This window comes from Suillus clintonianus, assembly GCF_016758775.1.
Source record: "Suillus clintonianus strain FC179 chromosome Unknown DEU56scaffold_23, whole genome shotgun sequence".
NCBI classification, from domain to species: domain Eukaryota; kingdom Fungi; phylum Basidiomycota; class Agaricomycetes; order Boletales; family Suillaceae; genus Suillus; species Suillus clintonianus.
Window position 1 is genome coordinate 461676 of NW_024539247.1, and position 18687 is coordinate 480362.

Consider the following 18687-nt stretch of genomic DNA (forward strand, 5'->3'; position numbering starts at 1 on the left):
ACTATCACTTAATATACCGTCACGTATGATGTCCGCACCATTGCTGGGAACGTTCGCCGATGTGACACTAGAGATCATTCAATTTATCGGCAGTGACTGGTACCATGTACCACATATGCCCTCGCATGGGTGAAGATTTCATGGTACCCAAGGCACCTTCCCTACAGTCATGTTCAGTATTACGATACGAGAGCATTTATCAAAGTCTTACAACTGTGATACTATGTATCGATCATCGCCGATGGACAAGGAAAATAAGGCCGGCAAATCCAATGCGGCTGAGGCTCTGAGGAGGAGCAGCGCATGACCAAATACCTGAAGGCATGAGTTGGTGAAATATCATAAATGTGACAATAGCATGGGCACAGAAGTTTTCGCCCGCAATCCGATTGTTATATTGACCTCCCGCGTATATATCGCACATATGCCCAATCATTCTGCGAATGTCATCGTAGGCAGAGACTTCAGTTGAGGTGCTCTGGTGGGAAGCGAGGTGGACGCTAGGATAATGCTGACTTCGTCAGCATCTCGACATCATTGACAGTGTCGGGTGTGGTGATGTGGATCATGCGTTTGGGCGCAGGCTTAGGACGTTGTTGACAGCTGTCTAGGCCAACAGAACATGTCAATGCCGGTTGATGTAGCAAGGAATGCGCATCTTACTGTGAAGACGACCAGGGGCCGCCAGCGCGAACGCGAACAATGCGAGGACGTGTCGACAGTAATGGCAATCGCGTTCTACAAAGACGGATGATGGGTTCACATGATTTGAAGGCCATGCGAATATTGGTAGAAGGATATCAAAGCTGGTTGATATCCGAGTCAGTCACGGTCCCGTATCCCCAGATGACAGGTGAATTGCCCGCGGCAAGTCATGCACAAGATATAACCAACATTTGGGATGTGGTAAAGAGCAAACAATATATATGATATTCCTTCGTATTCGATCCAAGGCTAGTGAAGCATACTCACCAAACTCGCCGAAGTTCAGTGAATTCATGACAGGCTCTGAATCTGTATCATACTTGAGTCACTTGATAGCCCTCCGGATCGAACCTCTTGGTTCGAACTTCGAAAGTGCCAGCAAGCTCGGTCATGCCTAGTGAGGAGTTACCTGGAGTTACACACTGGCAGATGCTGTACGGTCCGAACCGGTTTGTTGTTGGTCCCCCGAGTTGAAATGACCATGTGGTTGTGTGAGACTGCGGTTTGATAAGGTTTGATCCTTCTCAGACTTCCGAGCAAGTCGCTCCCGGCATATAGTCAGTACTAGTCACGTTCTTATCTCATGGCACGTAGTTGACCTGTATTTCATGCTTCACCTGTCCGAATTTTACATTTCCCTTTACCACCAATTGGAAGTCGGAAGTGGTACTATTCTCGAAGGCGCGGCAAATCGTCATGCCGCCATACCAGTTGCTTTTAGCAGAAGCACTCGTCGGGGGAGCAACAATCAGTTGTTTCGCGCTTTTCCTGGCGCAGTCTCAACAGCAGAAGATACGCTTGCCGACTACCCAAGACGCTAGTTTGGCAAACGATGTGAACCAGGATGATCCTTTTAACGTGACCAAACCGGAAGATTTTATCAATGGAGAACCGATTGATGAGGACGCGTTCTGGTTCAAAGTGAGCATCTCTAGTAGCGCTGCATATGATGCAGGGTCTCACCTAGTGCAGATGCGCAATAGAAAATTACTCCTTGTCTTCCTTTCAGCGGTGATCCTTGTGCTCGAGGGCATTTCTCTGGGCTGGTCGGCCTACCCAGATGGCCAGAACATGCTTACAGAGCATATATTTCGGACTACGTTTGCACTCTACGTCGGCGTTCTAGCGGTTCGTTCCGTTGGCCAATCCACCACGGACAATCATTCCGAGTCAATGATACATATCACGGCTTTGACCTTCTTCTCCTCGGTCCTTCACTTCGCCGCAGCAATCCTTCCTTCATCTGACTCTATCTTGACTCGCAATCTACAAGCTTTTCCTTCATCGCTTGCTTTCTGGTACAGCATGACCGTGTTGTATACCTTGGCTTTTGCGATAGTTGCGACAGCACCCCGCGGACCACCGTTGCACTTTTCTCCTTCACTTATCTACTCTCAAAAAACCATACACGACACGACCAATGAGTCATACGAGAACGTCAGCGGCCTTCCGGGCACCTCTGTGATCGATTTTCTGTTTTTCCGCTTCGTGACACGCGTCATTCATCTCGGAAGTTCTGTTTCGGTCGAAATTGGCGACTTGCCAATCCTTCCGATGAAGATGCGGGCGACCTATCAGTTCTTTAGAATGCGCATGAATCTTCGTAGAAATCCTCTCAAGCCAGGATGGGACCTCGCTTGGCGCCTTATCAATGTCAACAAGCTTGCATTTGGCGCAGAAATACTCTTGGCCGCCGCAGCTGCTCCTATGTGGTTTGGGTCTCCGTTCTTCGTTCGCAAGCTCATCGCATACCTGGAAGATGATCCTGAACGCCTTGATAAAGGATGGGGATGGGTATACGCTTTTGGACAGTTTGCATCCCTTATTATTGTCACACAGCGTAAGTTTTGTTTGGTGTAACACCATATAATTCGATATTAACATGTCATAGTCAACTCTCAAATGTGGAACCTCGCGACTTCCATTATCCAAATTCGCTTGCGAATGCAGCTCAATACCATGCTTTTCGCGAAGACACTAGTTCGGAAGGATGTTGTATCTTCTGCTGGCTCTGGGTCCGACGAGAACAATGATAAAAAATCGAAAAATGCCGATGGAGAAAGCAAAGACAAGGCCGAGGAAGAAAACGAATTTTCGAGCAAAGCGCAGGTTATGACTTTAATGACCACTGATGTTGATCGAGTCGCCGAGTTTCCTTATCATCTTTTCGCTATCGCGGGTGAGATCCTTTCATTATACCATCGTTCTAGTCCTGATTTCCTCTAGATTCTCCGATCGAAATTGTTGTAGGGACGACGTTGCTGTACAGCATGCTTGGTGTCTCGTGCTTCATTGGTCTTGCGGTCATCTGTCTTTTCCTGCCATTAAATCACTTTGCAGGTAAAGTAGTGATCAGTACACAGGACAACTTGATGAAGGCCAGGGACGAACGGGTCTCGCTCATGAACGAGGTAATTGCCTTGTGAAAAACCATCTGACCTGCCTTCATTGACACCTCTGATAGATATTGGGCGGCATTCGTATGCTCAAGGTAATGATCCACTATAGTTCATGTTTTGAAGCCCTCTCTCATTGATTTGGCAGTTCATGGCATGGGAGCGCAGCTTCGAAAAACGCGTACTGAAAATCCGTGAGAGAGAGCTGAAATACCAAAAATTGAACTACAGGATTGAGGTATGTAACTTTTCTTCTCTGCCATCCGATTCCTCATGTATCCACCCTTTAGGTCGTGTTTGCCGCTATCTGGTACGTTTTTGTGCAGGCTTCCAGCTGCTTCGTCTAACGCAGGGCTCAGGGAGGCGTCTCCTCTAATTGTCACCTTAGTTTCCTTCTGGCACTTCGCAGTCTGGCGTCAGCAGACCTTGACTCCCTCTATCGCCTTCACATCTGTAAGTCTTTCACTTATCATCAGTCTTCTTTGTATTCACAGGCTGAACGCATATGTCTAGATGCTTGGTAGGCACTTGTAATCTGCGCAGCACTTGAGCTAACAAACCTGGCGGTAGTTTTCAACGAAATGCGTTTTGCAATGAATGCGCTACCAGAAACTTTCATAAATCTGCTCCAGGTTCACGTTTCGCTCAAACGGATTGGAAAGTACCTTCAACTCACCGAGGTGGCGCCTGTACCCCCGCTCTCGGCTGCACCCGCCATCAACCTCATCGCTGTTCAATCTGCTAGCATTACATGGCCCCATGATCGCTCTGCGGACTCATCAGCAGCTTCCACGCCCCGGCACAAGTTCATGCTTGTTGATCTTGCTCTGAAATTCCCTGAAGGACAACTTTCGCTCGTTTGTGGTAAGCTAGGCAGTGGAAAGACCCTGTTATTATTGGGTACGTCTGATGGAGCAAACTTTGGAATACTGCTCAATGTGATGCAGCTTTACTCGGCGAGGCGGACGTCCTCACCGGCCAGGTCATTTGTCCGCGTTCACCACCAGACGCACTTGCTTCCTTTGCCGACCAGAAGGTCACAAAGGAAGAATGGATAGTGCCTGGCGTTTGCGCCTACGTACCACAGGTGAGTGACAAAGAGGTAGTAGATGATGCTTGAACTGAAGAACTTGACGCTTCAAGGCTGCCTGGCTGCGGAATGCTTCTATTAAAGGTGAGCTATGGACATTCAACCACTCCCAGTGTGCTTATCGCCATGTTCAGACAATATCTTGTTCGGTCTACCATTTGACGAAGAGCGCTATCAGAAGACATTAGAGGTCGGCCGCGCTTCGTGGATAATGGAAGCTCAACTGATTGCACCCCTAGATCTGTGCACTCATCAGCGATCTCATGATCCTTGAGGATGGAGACCAGTCCGAAATTGGCGAGCGTGGCGTATGTTGCGTTTTTCCACGCAGCGTCATGCATATACTGATCAAAGCTGCACTGACAGGTGAATTTGTCAGGTGGACAGAAGGCTCGAGGTCAGTGAATTGAGATTCTACTTGCTACGGACACTAAATTTCTCGAAGTTTCCTTGGCTCGGGCTGTTTATTCCCGAGCGTCCATCTTGTTGCTTGACGATGTTCTGTCTGCTGGTACGTCCGTTCTGAGTACCGCAATTCTAAATGCCAACCTTCGAGTTTAGTTGACGCTCATACGGCTCATCACATCTACTACAAATGCATCAAAGGAGAGCTGATGCACGGGCGAACGGTGATCCTTGTGTCACATCATGTCCAACTTTGCTTGACTGGTGCTTCATATGTTGTCGCTCTTGATAACGGGCATCTTCTATTCGCTGGTGAACGCGAAGCCTTTGACGCATCGCCTGTGAAGGGGACATTGGTGCAGACCATGGGTGGCACTAGCAAGAAGCAGGGCGCAGCAAGCACTTCGAGGAATCCAGCGGTGCCTGCAGGCCATTCTCCCGTTGCTACACTCGTGGAAGATGGTGTGGAACCTGACCCGACATCCGAGACGAGCTCCACCGTGGTCAATGAGCCACAGGCAATTGTGGAGCGGAAAGCACCCAGGAAACTTGTGGAAGACGAGAAACGCGCTGTAGGCCGCGTTAGTCGTGATGTCTGGGAGCTTTATGTGAAATCGTGCGGCGCCTATGGATACTGGGCATGGTTCTTGTCCATTCTCGTGTTGGGTGCCCTCTGTCCTGTTGCAGAGAACTGGTGGCTTAAGTATGTTCATGGTGTTAGCAGTTTGCTGCCGCATAGTTGACATTGTATCTGTAGGATATGGTCGGGATCGAGCACAGAAGAGGTCGAGGCCAAAGGACCGGTGTACTACATTGTCATTTATGCTGTGGTAAGCACGGCTCTACCGTATCCCCCATCATGACTCACGCATGTCCTTGCAGGTCACTCTCACAGGTTTGAACTATTTACTTTGTACCGCGCGGTGCTGATTGTTTTCAGGTGTCTTTATTTCGACTTACAGATACTTCGTACTGTGTAAGCTATACCCTCTCTCATGAATCACTACTGAACCAATCCCATTTAGATAACGGCTCTATCCACGCGTCCGCCGTTTTATACCAAAGTGGGTTGAGGTCGAGAGGTTTCTTGTGACCACTGACTTACATCGCTCGTAATAGAACTTCTGGAAACTGTGTTATTTGCGAACATTCGGTTCCATGATACCGTGTCGCGGGGGAGGCTCCTGAACCGATTCGGGAAAGACTTCGAAGGTCCGTTTTCTGAGACAATGTTTTCTTCGCTTACACAATGCTACATAACAATATAGGCATTGACAGTCGACTCTCGGATTCCTTTGGTCGAAGTATCATCTTTGCGTTGACTTTCATCGTCATGGTTCTGTCTGTCACTTTGGCGGGCGGTGTTCCCTTCCTCATTGCTATCATTTTCCTTGGCTTTATGTACTTTAATGGTCTGCACCTTTTTTTCGATCAATCACATCAGCGCTGACTTTGGAACTTGTGTTTAGTTGCAAAGGTACTTCTCTTTCATTTTCTTGTATGAAGGGGATGCTCAAGTGCCCAGGACTATGGACAAGCTGCTAGAGATATGCGGCGGCTGGGTAAGCGTTCTTCATATGTCACAAGCAGTCAATTAATTGTGGTTGCTTTAAGACTCGGTAGCGCGGTCCCCCCTTTACTCTATCTATGGTGAAACCATTGCCGGAGCACCTATCCTTCGAGCTTTCGGTGCTTCGTCAAAGTTTTTGCGAGACATGCTTCGCTGCGTCGATACGGTGAGCCAAACAGAACTCGCTTTCGCATGCCCTGACCGATGGGCCTACTAGAATACAAACCCGAACTATTGGCAATGGGCTGGTATGTCGAGCAGCCATTTGATTTTCGAGAGTGGTTGACATTAGTTGATGTCTTTAGTCAATCGTTGGCTCTCCGCCCGGTTCGACCTGTTGTCTGCTGCGACCGTTGGTGTGACAGGTCTCATCGCCGTTTCCACCCCGACCATCTCAGCTGCGCTCGCTGGATTTGCTCTTTCGTTTGCTGGAGGCATGACTTGGACAGTATGTGCCTGCTTGTCATGGATTCCAGACCAATATACTGACTCTACTTGCAGTTGCTATTCCTGGTAGGTGAAACTGAGGTTTGTGTAGATTCCTAGTTGACCTCGAACTCAGGTGCGGCGGTTCGTTGGCCTTGAACAATCCATGGTTAGTACTTTTAGTACTTAATATACTGTGTGACGTGCGGTGTTATTGATGTTCCTTCAAATAGGTCGCCCTGGAGCGTGTCAAGGAGTATTCGGAGCTTAAACGCGAGCCTCCTGAATTCATCGAACCACGTCCGCCAACTTCTTGGCCAGACCGAGGTGCTATCAAATGCGAAAACTTGATCATTCGTTATGCAGTAAGCAGCTTTCAGTGGGAACCTCATCCATGCATAATCTTTCCCTTAGCCTGACTTGCCTGATGTTCTTCACAACTTGAACTTCGAGATACACCCCGGAGAGAAGGTACTAGATATTCGAGGACTGCTTCGTCAGCGACTGAGCTAAGCTTCATTCCTAGGTCGGCATCCTAGGCCGCACGGGTTCCGGAAAGAGCACCCTCGCACTGTCGTTCTTCCGCTTTGTGGAGGCGACAGAGGGTTGCATCACCATTGACAATCTGGACATCTCCAAAATGGGACTTTCAGATCTTCGCAGCAAGCTCACTATCATTCCTCGTGCGTAGCTGCCAAGTGATAATAATTATCATACTTACACCGAACAGAGGACCCTACCATCCTTAGCGGCACTTTGCGATCCACGCTGGATGTATTCGACGAGTATGAAGACGCGGAGATTGTCTGTTCACCATTGCTATTGCTTGACTATAAACATATACTCACCGTTCTTTAGTTCGAATCTCTTCGACGTGTGCATTTGATTCCATCTGATGATGTCGACGGCGTTGTTAACATTGACGGTGTTGAGATCAATGTCAATGTTTTCCGAAACCTAGACTCGCCTGTATCGGAAGGAGGGGAGAACTTCTCTACGGGGTTAGAACTCTGTCAGTGCCACCAAATAACCTTGCTCACGACTTTTTCCAGCGAGAAGCAGCTTCTATGCATGGCCCGGGCAATCCTGAAGCGGTCGAAAGTTTTGGTCATGGACGAGGTATGTTTTCTTGTCCTTTACCTGCACTTTATTTCTCAACGATACGTCGCAGGCAACAGCAAGGTAATGTCGATCGTATGATTGAAGTCGGGATTTCAAGTAACATAACTCCAGCGTTGACTACGCGACTGACGAACTCATTGGAAAGACGATCAGACAGTTCGTTTTGCGATATTTATAATCCTCACAGGAGATTGACTGCGCCCAACAGAGAATTTGCGAATAGCACCATTCTTACCATCGCGCACCGACTGCGCACCGTCATCGATTATGATAGGGTAGATATATCTGGCATGTTATTCGGGCATTACTCATATATTAACAGGTGATACTCCTCGACCAGGGCAAAATCGTTGAGTTTGATCGGTAAGTTATTGCGAAGTATATGGTGCGGGAAATTAACTGAGGCCCCTAGTCCTGCTGTTCTGCTTTCCGACCCTTCGTCCCAATTCTACGGGTTGTGTGAGGCAACGGGCGAGAATGAATTTGCGATGTTGAAAAATCTAGCTGGGTTATGATAAAGTTATCAAAACCACGGAGCACTATTCATACAGCACGATACCAGAAGGCCAACTTGGTTGATACGTATTAGAATGTACTTCCACAACACATAATCTTATGATGACCTTGGAGCGTCGTCCACCCACGTGCGTCTCGTGTGCGCTTACCTAACCAACTTCCAAACACACCTGGAATCCAATTCAGAACTTTAATTCTTCTCCTAGGACTATAAGCACTACCGCTCGTATCGCATAAGCATCATATGAGCAGCAGATAATACTAGCGCGGCTTTGTTGCTGCCCGATGGCCACCTCACGTGCAATGATAGTGAGACGTCAACAACATCGTCATCCCTGCTTGCTCTCCACGAACCTCTAAAAACGAGTATTACTGATGAACGTTGAACGTTGAACGGCCACCAAGCGGGATCATTTGAGACGTGGTAGGTCATATCAGAATGGAGCGTATCGAGTCCGTGCGCCAGCTACCACTGGTGCAAGTACTGGCCGTTTCAACTTGGAATCCGAACTCATGAGGTTACCAGTACGAGTACGGTACGTCAAGCACTCTCCTCCTGACGTCTTGCAACCTGGTTATCTCACAATGTTCCCTTAGAGGTCATTTTTTGCGCTCTTTCGGCCACTGCAGAAGTACCACATGCTAAAGGTTCGTTGTGCGACTGACTACATGCGCATATATCATGCTGATTCAATCAAGATTTGATAGATCTTTCTGCTTTGCATATCTTAGCGCTTCTCGTGACCGAAATTGGCGGTACGTTGTGGTTTGTACTCTATATATACTTACTGATTCCTACTTCAATCGTGCCAGGACCATTAGTAGATGGACAGGATCTGGGCCAACGAGTGGACGCAGGGACAGATGGTTGTGGGACGCGCGCGAGGGGATGCGCCGAGTATTCTATTAATATACCAACTGATCAGATGCAATCGGGGGTGTATGCATGCATGAACAGCAAATATTTGCATCCACACAATCTGGCACAATCCTGCAGCTGCACAATCACACATGTGCACGTCTGTTGACATTGTGTCGCTCAGTTCAGACAACCTCACGCAACCCCAGCCATTCTGGGAAGAGTGGGTTTCCACTGGGCATGTACGTTGAACCCCACATCTTTATGTAAATCAGTAATACTCAACGTTTCATGACCAAAACCTGTGGTACCAATCACTTTCGCATCACCGGCAATTTATTCAAGTCCCGCTACATCACTTCGAACGTGACATATTGACAGGAACGAATATCATCCCTCGATCTCATTTCAGTCATGCAAGCACTGGATGGTGGTATATCTAGCACGAATATCATGTCGTATGTCCACCAAGTTCCCCGCTCACTCACATCCATCCTCTAACAGTATGACACTAGTCTCAGACGACCCTAGGTATTGGCCACTCATCAACTCTTCACGTATTAGCAGCTATCTTGTAGGTTCGTGAAGAGCAGTCAGATTTCGACGCTGATGTCTCGATCTGACCTTGATTGTGCTTTCCCAGTTGCTGCCTTTGTTGGAGTGGTGTATGACTGGGGTGAGCATGATAACATTAGAGAATTGCTGATTCTCACAAGTATTTCCAGCCCTTACGTTCGGACAAGAGGTATGTTGATCCTAAGACCGGAGCAGCCATCTCGCTAAGATTTGTGTGTAGGTCGAACTGGTCTGGGTGAGCACAGTCCCACGTCAGAAGAACATTAATATTGATTTGCGACAGAGGCAACGTTGGTCCCTGATGACCGTCCTCTATCTGAGTGTACGTAGCTTGCCTGTTGTGAATTTGTGCTGACTTGACAATATCCTAGGTCCGCTATCTCGGAATGTTCTTTGTCATGTATGTTCAGAGGGCCAAACAATTGGTGTCGTGCTAATCTGCTATCTCTCACACTCAGCCTGGGCATACTGGGTATGTCTTCTCGCATTCACCGTGTTTGTTTCTTCTGACCAATGGCATACAGTCGATGCTCCTACGATCTTGTTGACAGATGCAGTGAGTCTTCTGCACCGATGTCTGCTATTCCCATTCAATTAACCGCGACACACTGTAGGGGTGAGTGTCATTCTTGACCAGATTCTTCGTTTACTATCATGACTGCTACAGATGTGAGTCTGTTTGTACCACCCAAGGCCCATCACTAACCGTATTTCTCAGGCCGGATACTGTACCTCTTGTGGGATTGGACGAATGCTGTGGCATTTCCAATGCTGTGTGGTGAGTTGTGCAGTTACAACACCTATGATATTGACTTGACCGAAACATGTTGCAGTCATCATGATCGCTCGGTTACATGCCATGTATCAACGATCCGCAAGGATCCTGATATTTCTCGTCGTCGTGTGCTTGGCTGTCAACATTTTCGACGTAGTGGCCAATGCAATAGTAACAAGGCATAATTCAGGAGGTACACTTAATTGTAAATGAAAAACGTGCATGGCGCTCATTGACAAGAGGAACTCATTCTCTCTGGCACCTATGCGTGCACGATTGTCTTTGGGGACAATTCCCTACTTCTGGCTTCCATGACTTGGATACTCGGCACTGTCTGGGAGGTCTTCGCGCTGTGTCGCGCAATCTGGATTGCTGTAAAACACTTTCGTGAACTTCGACAATATTCGGCAGGAGGGATTATCGGCGACTGTTTCACGGTGTTGATAAAATCACACGTGCTTTACTTTGCGAGGTGAGCTCGCATTGTGAATATGGTTCCCTTTTCTGATGAATGATTGAACGTGCTACTAGTTATATTGCCGTGTCTTGCTTCAGCCTCGTAGTACATTTGTCTCCAACGATCTTAGCGGTATATCAATCTTTCACTGACCTCTGCATGCGACCGCGGTTCATCATTTCTATAGGACCTATTTTCCCTCAAAGTTCAGATTTTTGTTGGTGTTCTTCATATTTTGCAAGTCATACAGTCTTTTGTGCTAGGACCACGCCTCATCCTAAGCGTTCGAGAATATCACGCTCGGCTCGTGGCTGACTCTGATGCAGCAACCACCATGGCCTCAATCGCTTCCCAGGAGCGCGTGCAAATATCGACGGGCAGTGGCGTATAGCATGGGAGATGCTCGATGGAGTTGACGGTAGTCTGGTGCTGTGCAGGGAGCAGGAGAATCAGGCTTGTTTTCTTAATTTTCAAGTTTCGTCGTGGTACTTATTTATTTGGTGCTGCAGCGCGGATTTCAAGGAGATCCAGACATAGGTCTTTGCAAGTATTTCGTCGTAATATGCAGAATGTCAAGTTATTTGTTCCGCAGACCATAATTGACACTCCGGATTCGAGAGAGGCGACTTATGCCATTTGGCTTGTATGTTATATTTTGAACGGATGCATCCACAAGGATGACAGCAGATGGGTCATAGACGGTGACCCAAATGGTTTTAATACGAACATCATTTACAGTGGGTAATATCCTTGCATTTCGATCATCTCAATTCCGAATTGGATGTGTCGTTCTGAGGAATCTGAATGTGGTCGTTCATTCGCAGGGGTGGATATCTGATTGCGTGGGGTGAGACAAAAGGCAACTAACATGTGACACGGTATTCGTCAACAGTATATCCAGTCAAATTCCACTAAATTAATAGGGAGCAGCAGCAGCTTGACACTAGAAACACAATCAGTCGCGAAGCTGCAGCTAATCAAACGGATGCGTACAGCCTTCAATTGGTCAAGGTACCATGAGCAACTTTGCAGGTCTGCCTTGTCCAAGCACTTAGTGAACTCCTTAGCCTGAACTTCACAAGCAGCACCAGTCGTCTGGTACGCCTGTTGTTGTTGTACAGGTGCTGCTTGTTCCGCAGGTGCAGCAGATGAACTGGAGCCAAACAGCATAGAGGAGATACCATGACCAATGGTAGATCCAACAGCGACGGAACCAGCAGTGGCGGCCATCTGAGCCATCAATCCGGGACCGCTAGATGTCTGAGCGGGGACTGGTGGTGCGGGGGCGTGTGCTGGGTTACCGTGGGCAGCAGCAGGAGGCATCGCGGCCGTATGAGCGCCGCGGGACTGTTGGGGAGCTGCAGGCTTAGCAGCTGGACGAGAGGAACGTGATGAGCGCTGTGAAGAGAACTCAATTAAGCTCTCAAAAACAATACTTAGTTAAGATGTCTTACAGGCATGATGATTCAGTGATGGCGGTTCAAAGCAAAGGTGCGTCGGGTAGAACGGGATGGAATTTTTGGCCGGCGAAACAACCCTTTTATATTCGTTCTCCCCGGCTCGAGCACACGCGTCCCCGGCTGCCGATTTTGTTCGCACGCATATGTATATTCCGGTGACATCCTTTTTGAGAAATTGACATCGACTTCATATTTAGTCTTTGCTCGAGCTCGCTGTGTTGCAACGACAAGTTCTATCTGCCGGGGCGATGGTGATGGCGACGGTGAAGGTGGCGCGTGTCTCCTTCGGGTCTCAACTGAAGAAAAGCTGCTTGCTCTCTCCACAACGCTCGTTCTCGGCCTTAAAATCCGCATCAACGAATTCCACTACCCGAACAGCTCCTCCCCCGTCAACGTCCAGGGCTTCTAGCACGGGTGGGTTGGCGTCTGCTAATACTACTACAGCCTCTTCCAGTGCTCCGAGAAAATCTGCAACCAAGAATGAGAAGAAAGCGAAAAAGGCTCTCCCTGCTTCAGACGGCACGGAAGCACAGCTCAAACAAATAGAGAGCATGATGAACATGGCAAACACGTCTAACCTGTTTCCAACCATGGATATGTGGGGTACTAAGTTAGTAACTCTCGGTGTGTATATTCCTTGTAGAAGTATCACTCAAGCTCAGTCTATCACCAATTCAGACGTTGAAATACCAAGCGACGCTCCACTGCGCATGCTTTTCTCAAATCCAGGCGCGTTTTGGCATGCGAAACAGCACAATTTCTCCAATTGGCTGAAGAACACGTTCAGGTTCGCGTCCAAAGTTTTGGTGCATTTGTTCTGCCTCTCTTAGCCTCCTTTGCACCTTATGCAGCATGTATACCATCGCTAAAGCTGAAGCTTTTACGGGAGTAGATTGTGATTTTCGATCTAGTCACTTATTCCTGCCACGCACATGGCGTCAACTGGGCAACATAACATCACATTCTTCGAAATCCTGGCTAGCACCAATGCGACGTATTGCAATGGATAACTATCTGGCTATGGGCCATGCCATAGCTGAGTGCGTACATTTTTCACTGACCTCCATTATATTTTAATTATATCAATAGCAAGGATGAAGCCACCCTGAAGGTGCTAACAACAGCCGATCATGCCACTAAGGTGAACAAAATTATTCGCACTCGTAAACCTAGCCAGTTTTGGCAGTGGAAGGTTCTAAGCGATGTCTCAGACAAAGCCCTATTCCAAGAGAAAAGCTGTAAGTATTGACGTTATGCCCTCCGAGAATTTCACGATCGATATTTGGATTTACAACAATCTAGTATTCCGTCCACTTCCAATATTACCGGGAGCTACCGTCGTATCTATCCGTTCCGGCGAAGTTTATGTGGCGAAGGAACCCCCGAAGCGCGGTAACCGGCTGGTGATACATGCGCTAGTCAAGTTTGAGACTGAGCAGGTGGGTGTCTTTCCAGTATGTGCTGATTGTGCATGAGCTTATGCTGCTCCAGGAACTCAAGGTGTTCACCAAGCAGGGCCAGCTAGTAGATGCTAAATCTGCAGAGCCCCATCGCGTTGTGGAATATCTCGTGCTCGAGAAAGTAGGTTGGTATGACAATACGTGGCAAGTGCGGGACCAGATATACAAGTAAATGGGTGCTGGATGGCGGATATAATGGGAGTTTGTGATTAGATCACTGTCAAATCTCATTTTGCAAAATCGCGGGATACAAGCCTGCAATCATGTGATGGGTTTGCGAAGTACAGTAGTCTTTTTCAATCAGGAGAAAATAATTGTACCTATGATATATCCCAAATATTAAACTTCAGTACATATATATTAACAATGTTAGCAGGTATTGCACAGCATTACCAACTTGTTGCTGGGCCACTGATACCGTACCAATACGGCCAAGCATGAAGGAACGACTATCTTCATTCATCTGCTGTCTGTACCAACAAACCTGTTATTGTTTCGCTGCAGGTTCGCGACGAGTCCATTTTGGAGGTCGTAAACTTCACATGGTTCTCATGAACGCGATGTCAATGTTTAAACGACTCCTCTTTCAAGTTCGGGACTTTGTGGCAGACAGCCGCGATGTGAACTTTTCAAGAATGCAGGTACTATCTGCTGCTACAAGCTTTCATAAAAGCTATGTGCAACATTCATCTGTACTTCAACCTCGTCATTGTCCTCTGCACTCCCACAAGCCAACGAAAATCACTGGGGCCAGCTCTCAACATGCGCACTCATACACGCCTTATAAACGAACACTTTGCATATGGTTTCACAATATCCTACACAACAATCCATTGTCCAGACGACTTGTTACAACCGTGACTTCTTACCCTTTCAGAATACTACCAGAGACTTCTCTATATCCCATCCCATATTCTGCAGTCCGGGCTTTATGACATGCGCTATCATAGCATCGGGACCACATGCTAGGATGAGTCCATGCTCAGAGTGCCGTGGCATGTGCTCCGACAGTAACACATCATTGATTCGCCCAACGCTGTACGGCCACTCGTCAGGAGCGATGCTAAGCGTGTAGTGAAGCTTAAACCGCTCCCTGCTGTGCGATGTGAAGAGCATGTCAAGTTCTTCTCTACAGAGGATATCCTGCTCTGTTTTGTTCGCACTGATCACCCACACCCGAGTCTCGCTTTCGGCGTTCTGGAGGATACTTCGGAGCACCTGGAGGATCGGCGTTATCCCTGCACTTATTTAGTATCGCACATTTACGATATCGCATTCGAAGTCGTACCGCTTCCACCGCAAATCATGCCAACTTCCTTGACTGTATTCCTTATCCCCTTCCACAATGCGGTGCTTGGCCCATCCCAGATGAAGGACCCTAACGGTCCTTTGAGTTCCACACTATCTCCGAGATGTAGTTGATGGAAGCCAGTGGTCATCTTCCCTCCAATAGGGGCCGCCGTGGAAGGCAGATACAATCTAACGAAGAAGTCAGTCAAGTTGCGACAAGCGTGTCCTGACAAAGAATATGCACTTGATAAGAAAGTCGATGAAGCCCACTGCGCCTTGTTGCGACACCGGAGTATAGGCTCTCTGCACCATTTCTCCAGTATCCTGCCGGCGCAAGCGAACGAAAACATGCTGTCCAACTGGCAGACCGAGCGGCTGGTCTTCTTTCGGCAAGGCGAAGCGATATAGGTAAGAATCATGGTTGATCTGCTTTATGTCACACAATCTGACGCCCTTCCACTGGCTGCGCTCTAGAAAGGCACCGTCCGACTGCGTTGCGGTGGGCTTTTCTTTGGTCATACTGGTTGTGAGGGTGCCAATATGGTACTGCGTAAGGGTCGTAAACCGACATTCTGCAGGAAAATCACGAGGACCCACTTCAGCCAATTGATTTTTGCCTTCGGTAGAATGTATGGCGAAGAAGTCTTCAGAGGCGTCTTCACCAGCCACAAGTAAGATAGAGTCACCACCTCCCGGATGATCCTTTAGAAATGGAGTTCCATCGTAAACCTCACCGTTGACGACAAACCATGGTTGCTTCCGATCTTGCGTCTTGAACTCTTCCGGGGTGATTTTTCGGTTTATGCCAGGCTTGGTCAAAGAGACCTCATCCGATTGGTGCTTTGGAGCACGTGGTGCGAGATCCTGCCCCCTTTCGCCGAAGACAGGCTTTATGATGTCCTCGCCGGCCGCTTTCATGCGCTGATAGACCACAATCAACGTTTGTTTTCTGGGACCAGACATTAAGTATCACCTCCATCCATCCTCCATTTGTTCCGACGAGCGTTGGATGCTCAAATTGCAAGACAATTTTCCCGTCATCGTTGACGGTTTTATGAACGGCAACGCGGAACCACCTGCCAGCAGCCCACATCAGGGCCCAGAACATCGTGCTTTGTCAATACGTACCAGTTGTTCATCATGCCAAGTGCATGCCAATACCTGTTGACGGTTGATGTTAATGGGCTCACATGGTACGATCCTGCCTTACATGTCTCTTTGTTGCAATGCGAGGCCCTCGTCCATGGCTCTAACCATCAATGCATCACTGCTCGCTAGAACGTCATGCGAAACATCAAATGTCCAGAAGCACCAACAGCTGCACGGGATCTGAACATTTTCCATTGCAGCAGTAATGTGCTTGCTACTCACAAGGAAGTGTCGCGCTCCGTCATATCAAGAGTTCCATAAACTGGGTCTTGGTGACGCACTTCTCTGAATAGGTCCTCGGGATACTCGCTTTTCGGCACGGAGTTAATAAGGTCTTTGATTTTGGAGCATGTAGACATACATGTTCCCCAATGTCCATGTCTCGCCCTGGTCAAGCGAAACCTCAACACGGGTCACCCTGCGGCCTCCACCTGCATACGCATATCCTCGGATGGGATATGATGCGATTGTACCATTTTCATCCGGTGTCTTATCGATATAAAGCTTCTCATTATGATCCGGTCTCGCGATGGCACTATTGACATTCAGCTCCCTAAAGACTTTTGTTCAACCTGTGGTACATGAGAGCAAAATTAGACCAACGTGATGAGATATCTGGAATGTCGCCGTCTAGTGAGTAATTTTGTTCAGAAATGTCAGAGCACTCAGACTAACCTTGGGTCATACCACCAATGTTTCTCTGCGCGGGCTTGGTCAGGCATAATCTGCGCTGGCAACAATTTGTTGTCCTATGTCACATTAGTGCGATTTATCCTCGGGACAAAGTGTTCCACGCATACCCAAAAGTGCAGCTGCGAAAACAAATTATCAGTCGACGCTTATTTGAGCACACAAGAACTGGCATACGTGGTGCTGGCTTTCACGATCGCTTATTTCGATGCGGCTCAGCCACTAGGGGGCGTCTAATTGGTTATAGGCTCCTTGTCACTAGGATAGCATCTCACCTTAACAGACCGTCCACCGATCTGACCTGGCACAATGACACGCACAGGAAAACCATGGTCTGGCTCCAACGGTAAACCGTTCATGGCCCAGGCTATAGTATGATGTCAGAAGGAATTATAATAATGGACTCGGAAGTCATTTGAATTACAAATGAGCATGCCCTTGTCCTTATTGGAAGCCCATGACAGCCGCTGTGAAGTTCCGTAGGGGCCATTCGGAAGTTTGTCTCCACCTTCAAAGACAACGTATTTGGCTTGTCGACGAATTGGTTTCACGTGATCCAATACATCGGCCAGGTAGACACCCGTCCAAAGGGCTGTTGATACTTAATAGTGATGTTGGTGAGGATTCTCAGTCAGCACGAGCTAAAAGCTCACATCCTGCTGCTCCCCAGCTGAAGCCGAGTGTCTTTTGGATGACATTCTGTTCTTTCCGCCTGTTGCCAGCGCACACAAGAGTTACAGGAAGGGTGACAACGGGGAACATTCCTTGAAGCTCTTGTAGAGTGAATGTAACCTCTCGCTCCACCAGACCATGCACGCGGATTTTCCAGCCAGCAGTCATCTCATGATTGACTTGTGGCACTGCACCGTGATTCCGCACGAAGTGCAAGTGAGCTGGAGTAAAAAATCCCTACAAAATCGCTGTGAGCCCTGCATGACATCGGATGAAAAGACGCCTACACTCTCGAATAGAGCACCGAGGCGCGCTTCGGAGTTAAACGGATGTTTACCCGTCAATCGCACGAGTTCCGGATTCTGAGCGCGGAAGACTTCATCAAAAATTACGCGCATTATCAATTTGCCGTCCTTACACGATTGACCCACTTATCTGGCGTCTCGAGGTCCTAGCGAATGCAAACGTCAGCTTCAACATCATGCGCTGAAATCTCAAGCACAACCTGCTCAGCTACTTCCGTAGGGGTAGCATTGTTTGGCAGCTGTGGAAGACTTTGGGGAAGTTGTGGACCATTCCTTTCAGGCCGGTCCAGAGACGCAGGAAAGAACGGTATGGGGAGACCATCCTGAAGTTTCTGGTAGGTGGGGCCTGGGGGGCCTGCTAAGGACGTGAAAGCCGTAAACGCAGTGGTAGCAACGTGATTGAACATGCTAGGTGAGTAGTCAGTTTCGGGGGACGAACTTGAAGTCCTCGAGATTTGTATGGTAGCAGTTGGATCTCGGGACATCATTGTCACCTCACTGATGGTTACCCCCTAAGCGTATGAGGGGAAAGCATCACATGGCTGGTCCTTTCAAGTAAAACCGGTTGGCACACATGGAACTTACGGGAAGCCTCAGATCTAGAAATCGAGCGTGGAGGCGTGGTCACATCGGGCACTTGCCCCTAGATTGAGGAGGTGCTTGGGGTCTTTGATACCCCTGATTTCGCCAACTTACGGAACCCATCATTTCTTATCGTACACGCCACGCGAAGCGTTTCCGGCTTAATATCAATCCAAGATACT

The 18687-nt window shown here is 48.2% G+C and overlaps 4 protein-coding genes across 4 annotated transcripts; 2 read left to right on the top strand and 2 right to left on the bottom strand.

The window, feature by feature from the left end:
- Nucleotides 1-1242: 1242 nt before the first annotated feature.
- DEU56DRAFT_855239 (multidrug resistance-associated ABC transporter) lies at nt 1243-8382 on the top strand. The gene is made up of 41 exons (XM_041355243.1): nt 1243-1626; nt 1678-2545; nt 2597-2884; nt 2932-3116; nt 3170-3196; nt 3250-3339; nt 3392-3411; nt 3461-3554; nt 3615-3621; nt 3672-4001; nt 4049-4188; nt 4245-4275; nt 4326-4381; nt 4431-4499; nt 4558-4588; nt 4637-4702; nt 4753-5299; nt 5354-5426; nt 5479-5491; nt 5537-5572; nt 5622-5660; nt 5716-5808; nt 5865-6008; nt 6066-6073; nt 6122-6158; nt 6211-6332; nt 6384-6414; nt 6472-6614; nt 6668-6679; nt 6729-6761; nt 6826-6957; nt 7007-7063; nt 7119-7275; nt 7323-7396; nt 7451-7593; nt 7645-7711; nt 7764-7774; nt 7826-7870; nt 7923-7989; nt 8037-8077; nt 8127-8382. The coding sequence occupies exons 1-41, from the start codon at nt 1402-1404 to the stop codon at nt 8227-8229; spliced, it is 4755 nt and encodes a 1584-aa protein (XP_041210235.1). The 5' UTR covers nt 1243-1401; the 3' UTR covers nt 8230-8382.
- Nucleotides 8383-11813: 3431 nt separating this feature from the next.
- On the bottom strand, nt 11814-12404 carry DEU56DRAFT_979638 (uncharacterized protein; the record flags this gene model as incomplete). The annotated part of the gene is made up of 2 exons (XM_041359753.1): nt 11891-12404; nt 11814-11840 (listed from the first exon to the last, which is right to left on the bottom strand). The coding sequence occupies exons 1-2, from the start codon at nt 12218-12220 to the stop codon at nt 11814-11816; spliced, it is 357 nt and encodes a 118-aa protein (XP_041210236.1). The 5' UTR covers nt 12221-12404.
- A 201-nt stretch (nt 12405-12605) lies between these two features.
- Nucleotides 12606-13989, top strand: DEU56DRAFT_754795 (uncharacterized protein; the record flags this gene model as incomplete). Its single annotated transcript, XM_041349852.1, has 7 exons — nt 12606-12771; nt 12802-12967; nt 13001-13144; nt 13209-13397; nt 13447-13595; nt 13660-13796; nt 13849-13989. 7 exons carry the CDS (start codon nt 12606-12608, stop codon nt 13987-13989), a joined length of 1092 nt encoding a protein of 363 aa, XP_041210237.1.
- Nucleotides 13990-14690: 701 nt separating this feature from the next.
- DEU56DRAFT_972043 (uncharacterized protein) lies at nt 14691-18330 on the bottom strand (the record flags this gene model as incomplete). The annotated part of the gene is made up of 17 exons (XM_041359474.1): nt 14691-15055; nt 15106-15296; nt 15352-15515; nt 15582-16028; nt 16081-16183; nt 16236-16268; nt 16318-16425; nt 16479-16565; nt 16618-16809; nt 16932-17005; nt 17124-17168; nt 17222-17313; nt 17371-17547; nt 17600-17855; nt 17906-17980; nt 18037-18069; nt 18124-18330. 17 exons carry the CDS (start codon nt 18328-18330, stop codon nt 14691-14693), a joined length of 2649 nt encoding a protein of 882 aa, XP_041210238.1.
- Nucleotides 18331-18687: the final 357 nt, after the last annotated feature.

Excerpts from the sequence above, each read along its gene's own strand:
- DEU56DRAFT_855239 (XM_041355243.1), top strand. The coding sequence starts at position 1,402 with ATGCCGCCATACCAGTTGCTTTTAGCAGAAGCACTCGTCGGGGGAGCA. Across the intron at positions 4,189-4,244 it reads TTTGCGCCTACGTACCACAG|GCTGCCTGGCTGCGGAATGC; the intron begins GTGAGTGACAAA and ends TGACGCTTCAAG. Across the intron at positions 7,990-8,036 it reads CCGTCATCGATTATGATAGG|GTGATACTCCTCGACCAGGG; the intron begins GTAGATATATCT and ends ATATATTAACAG.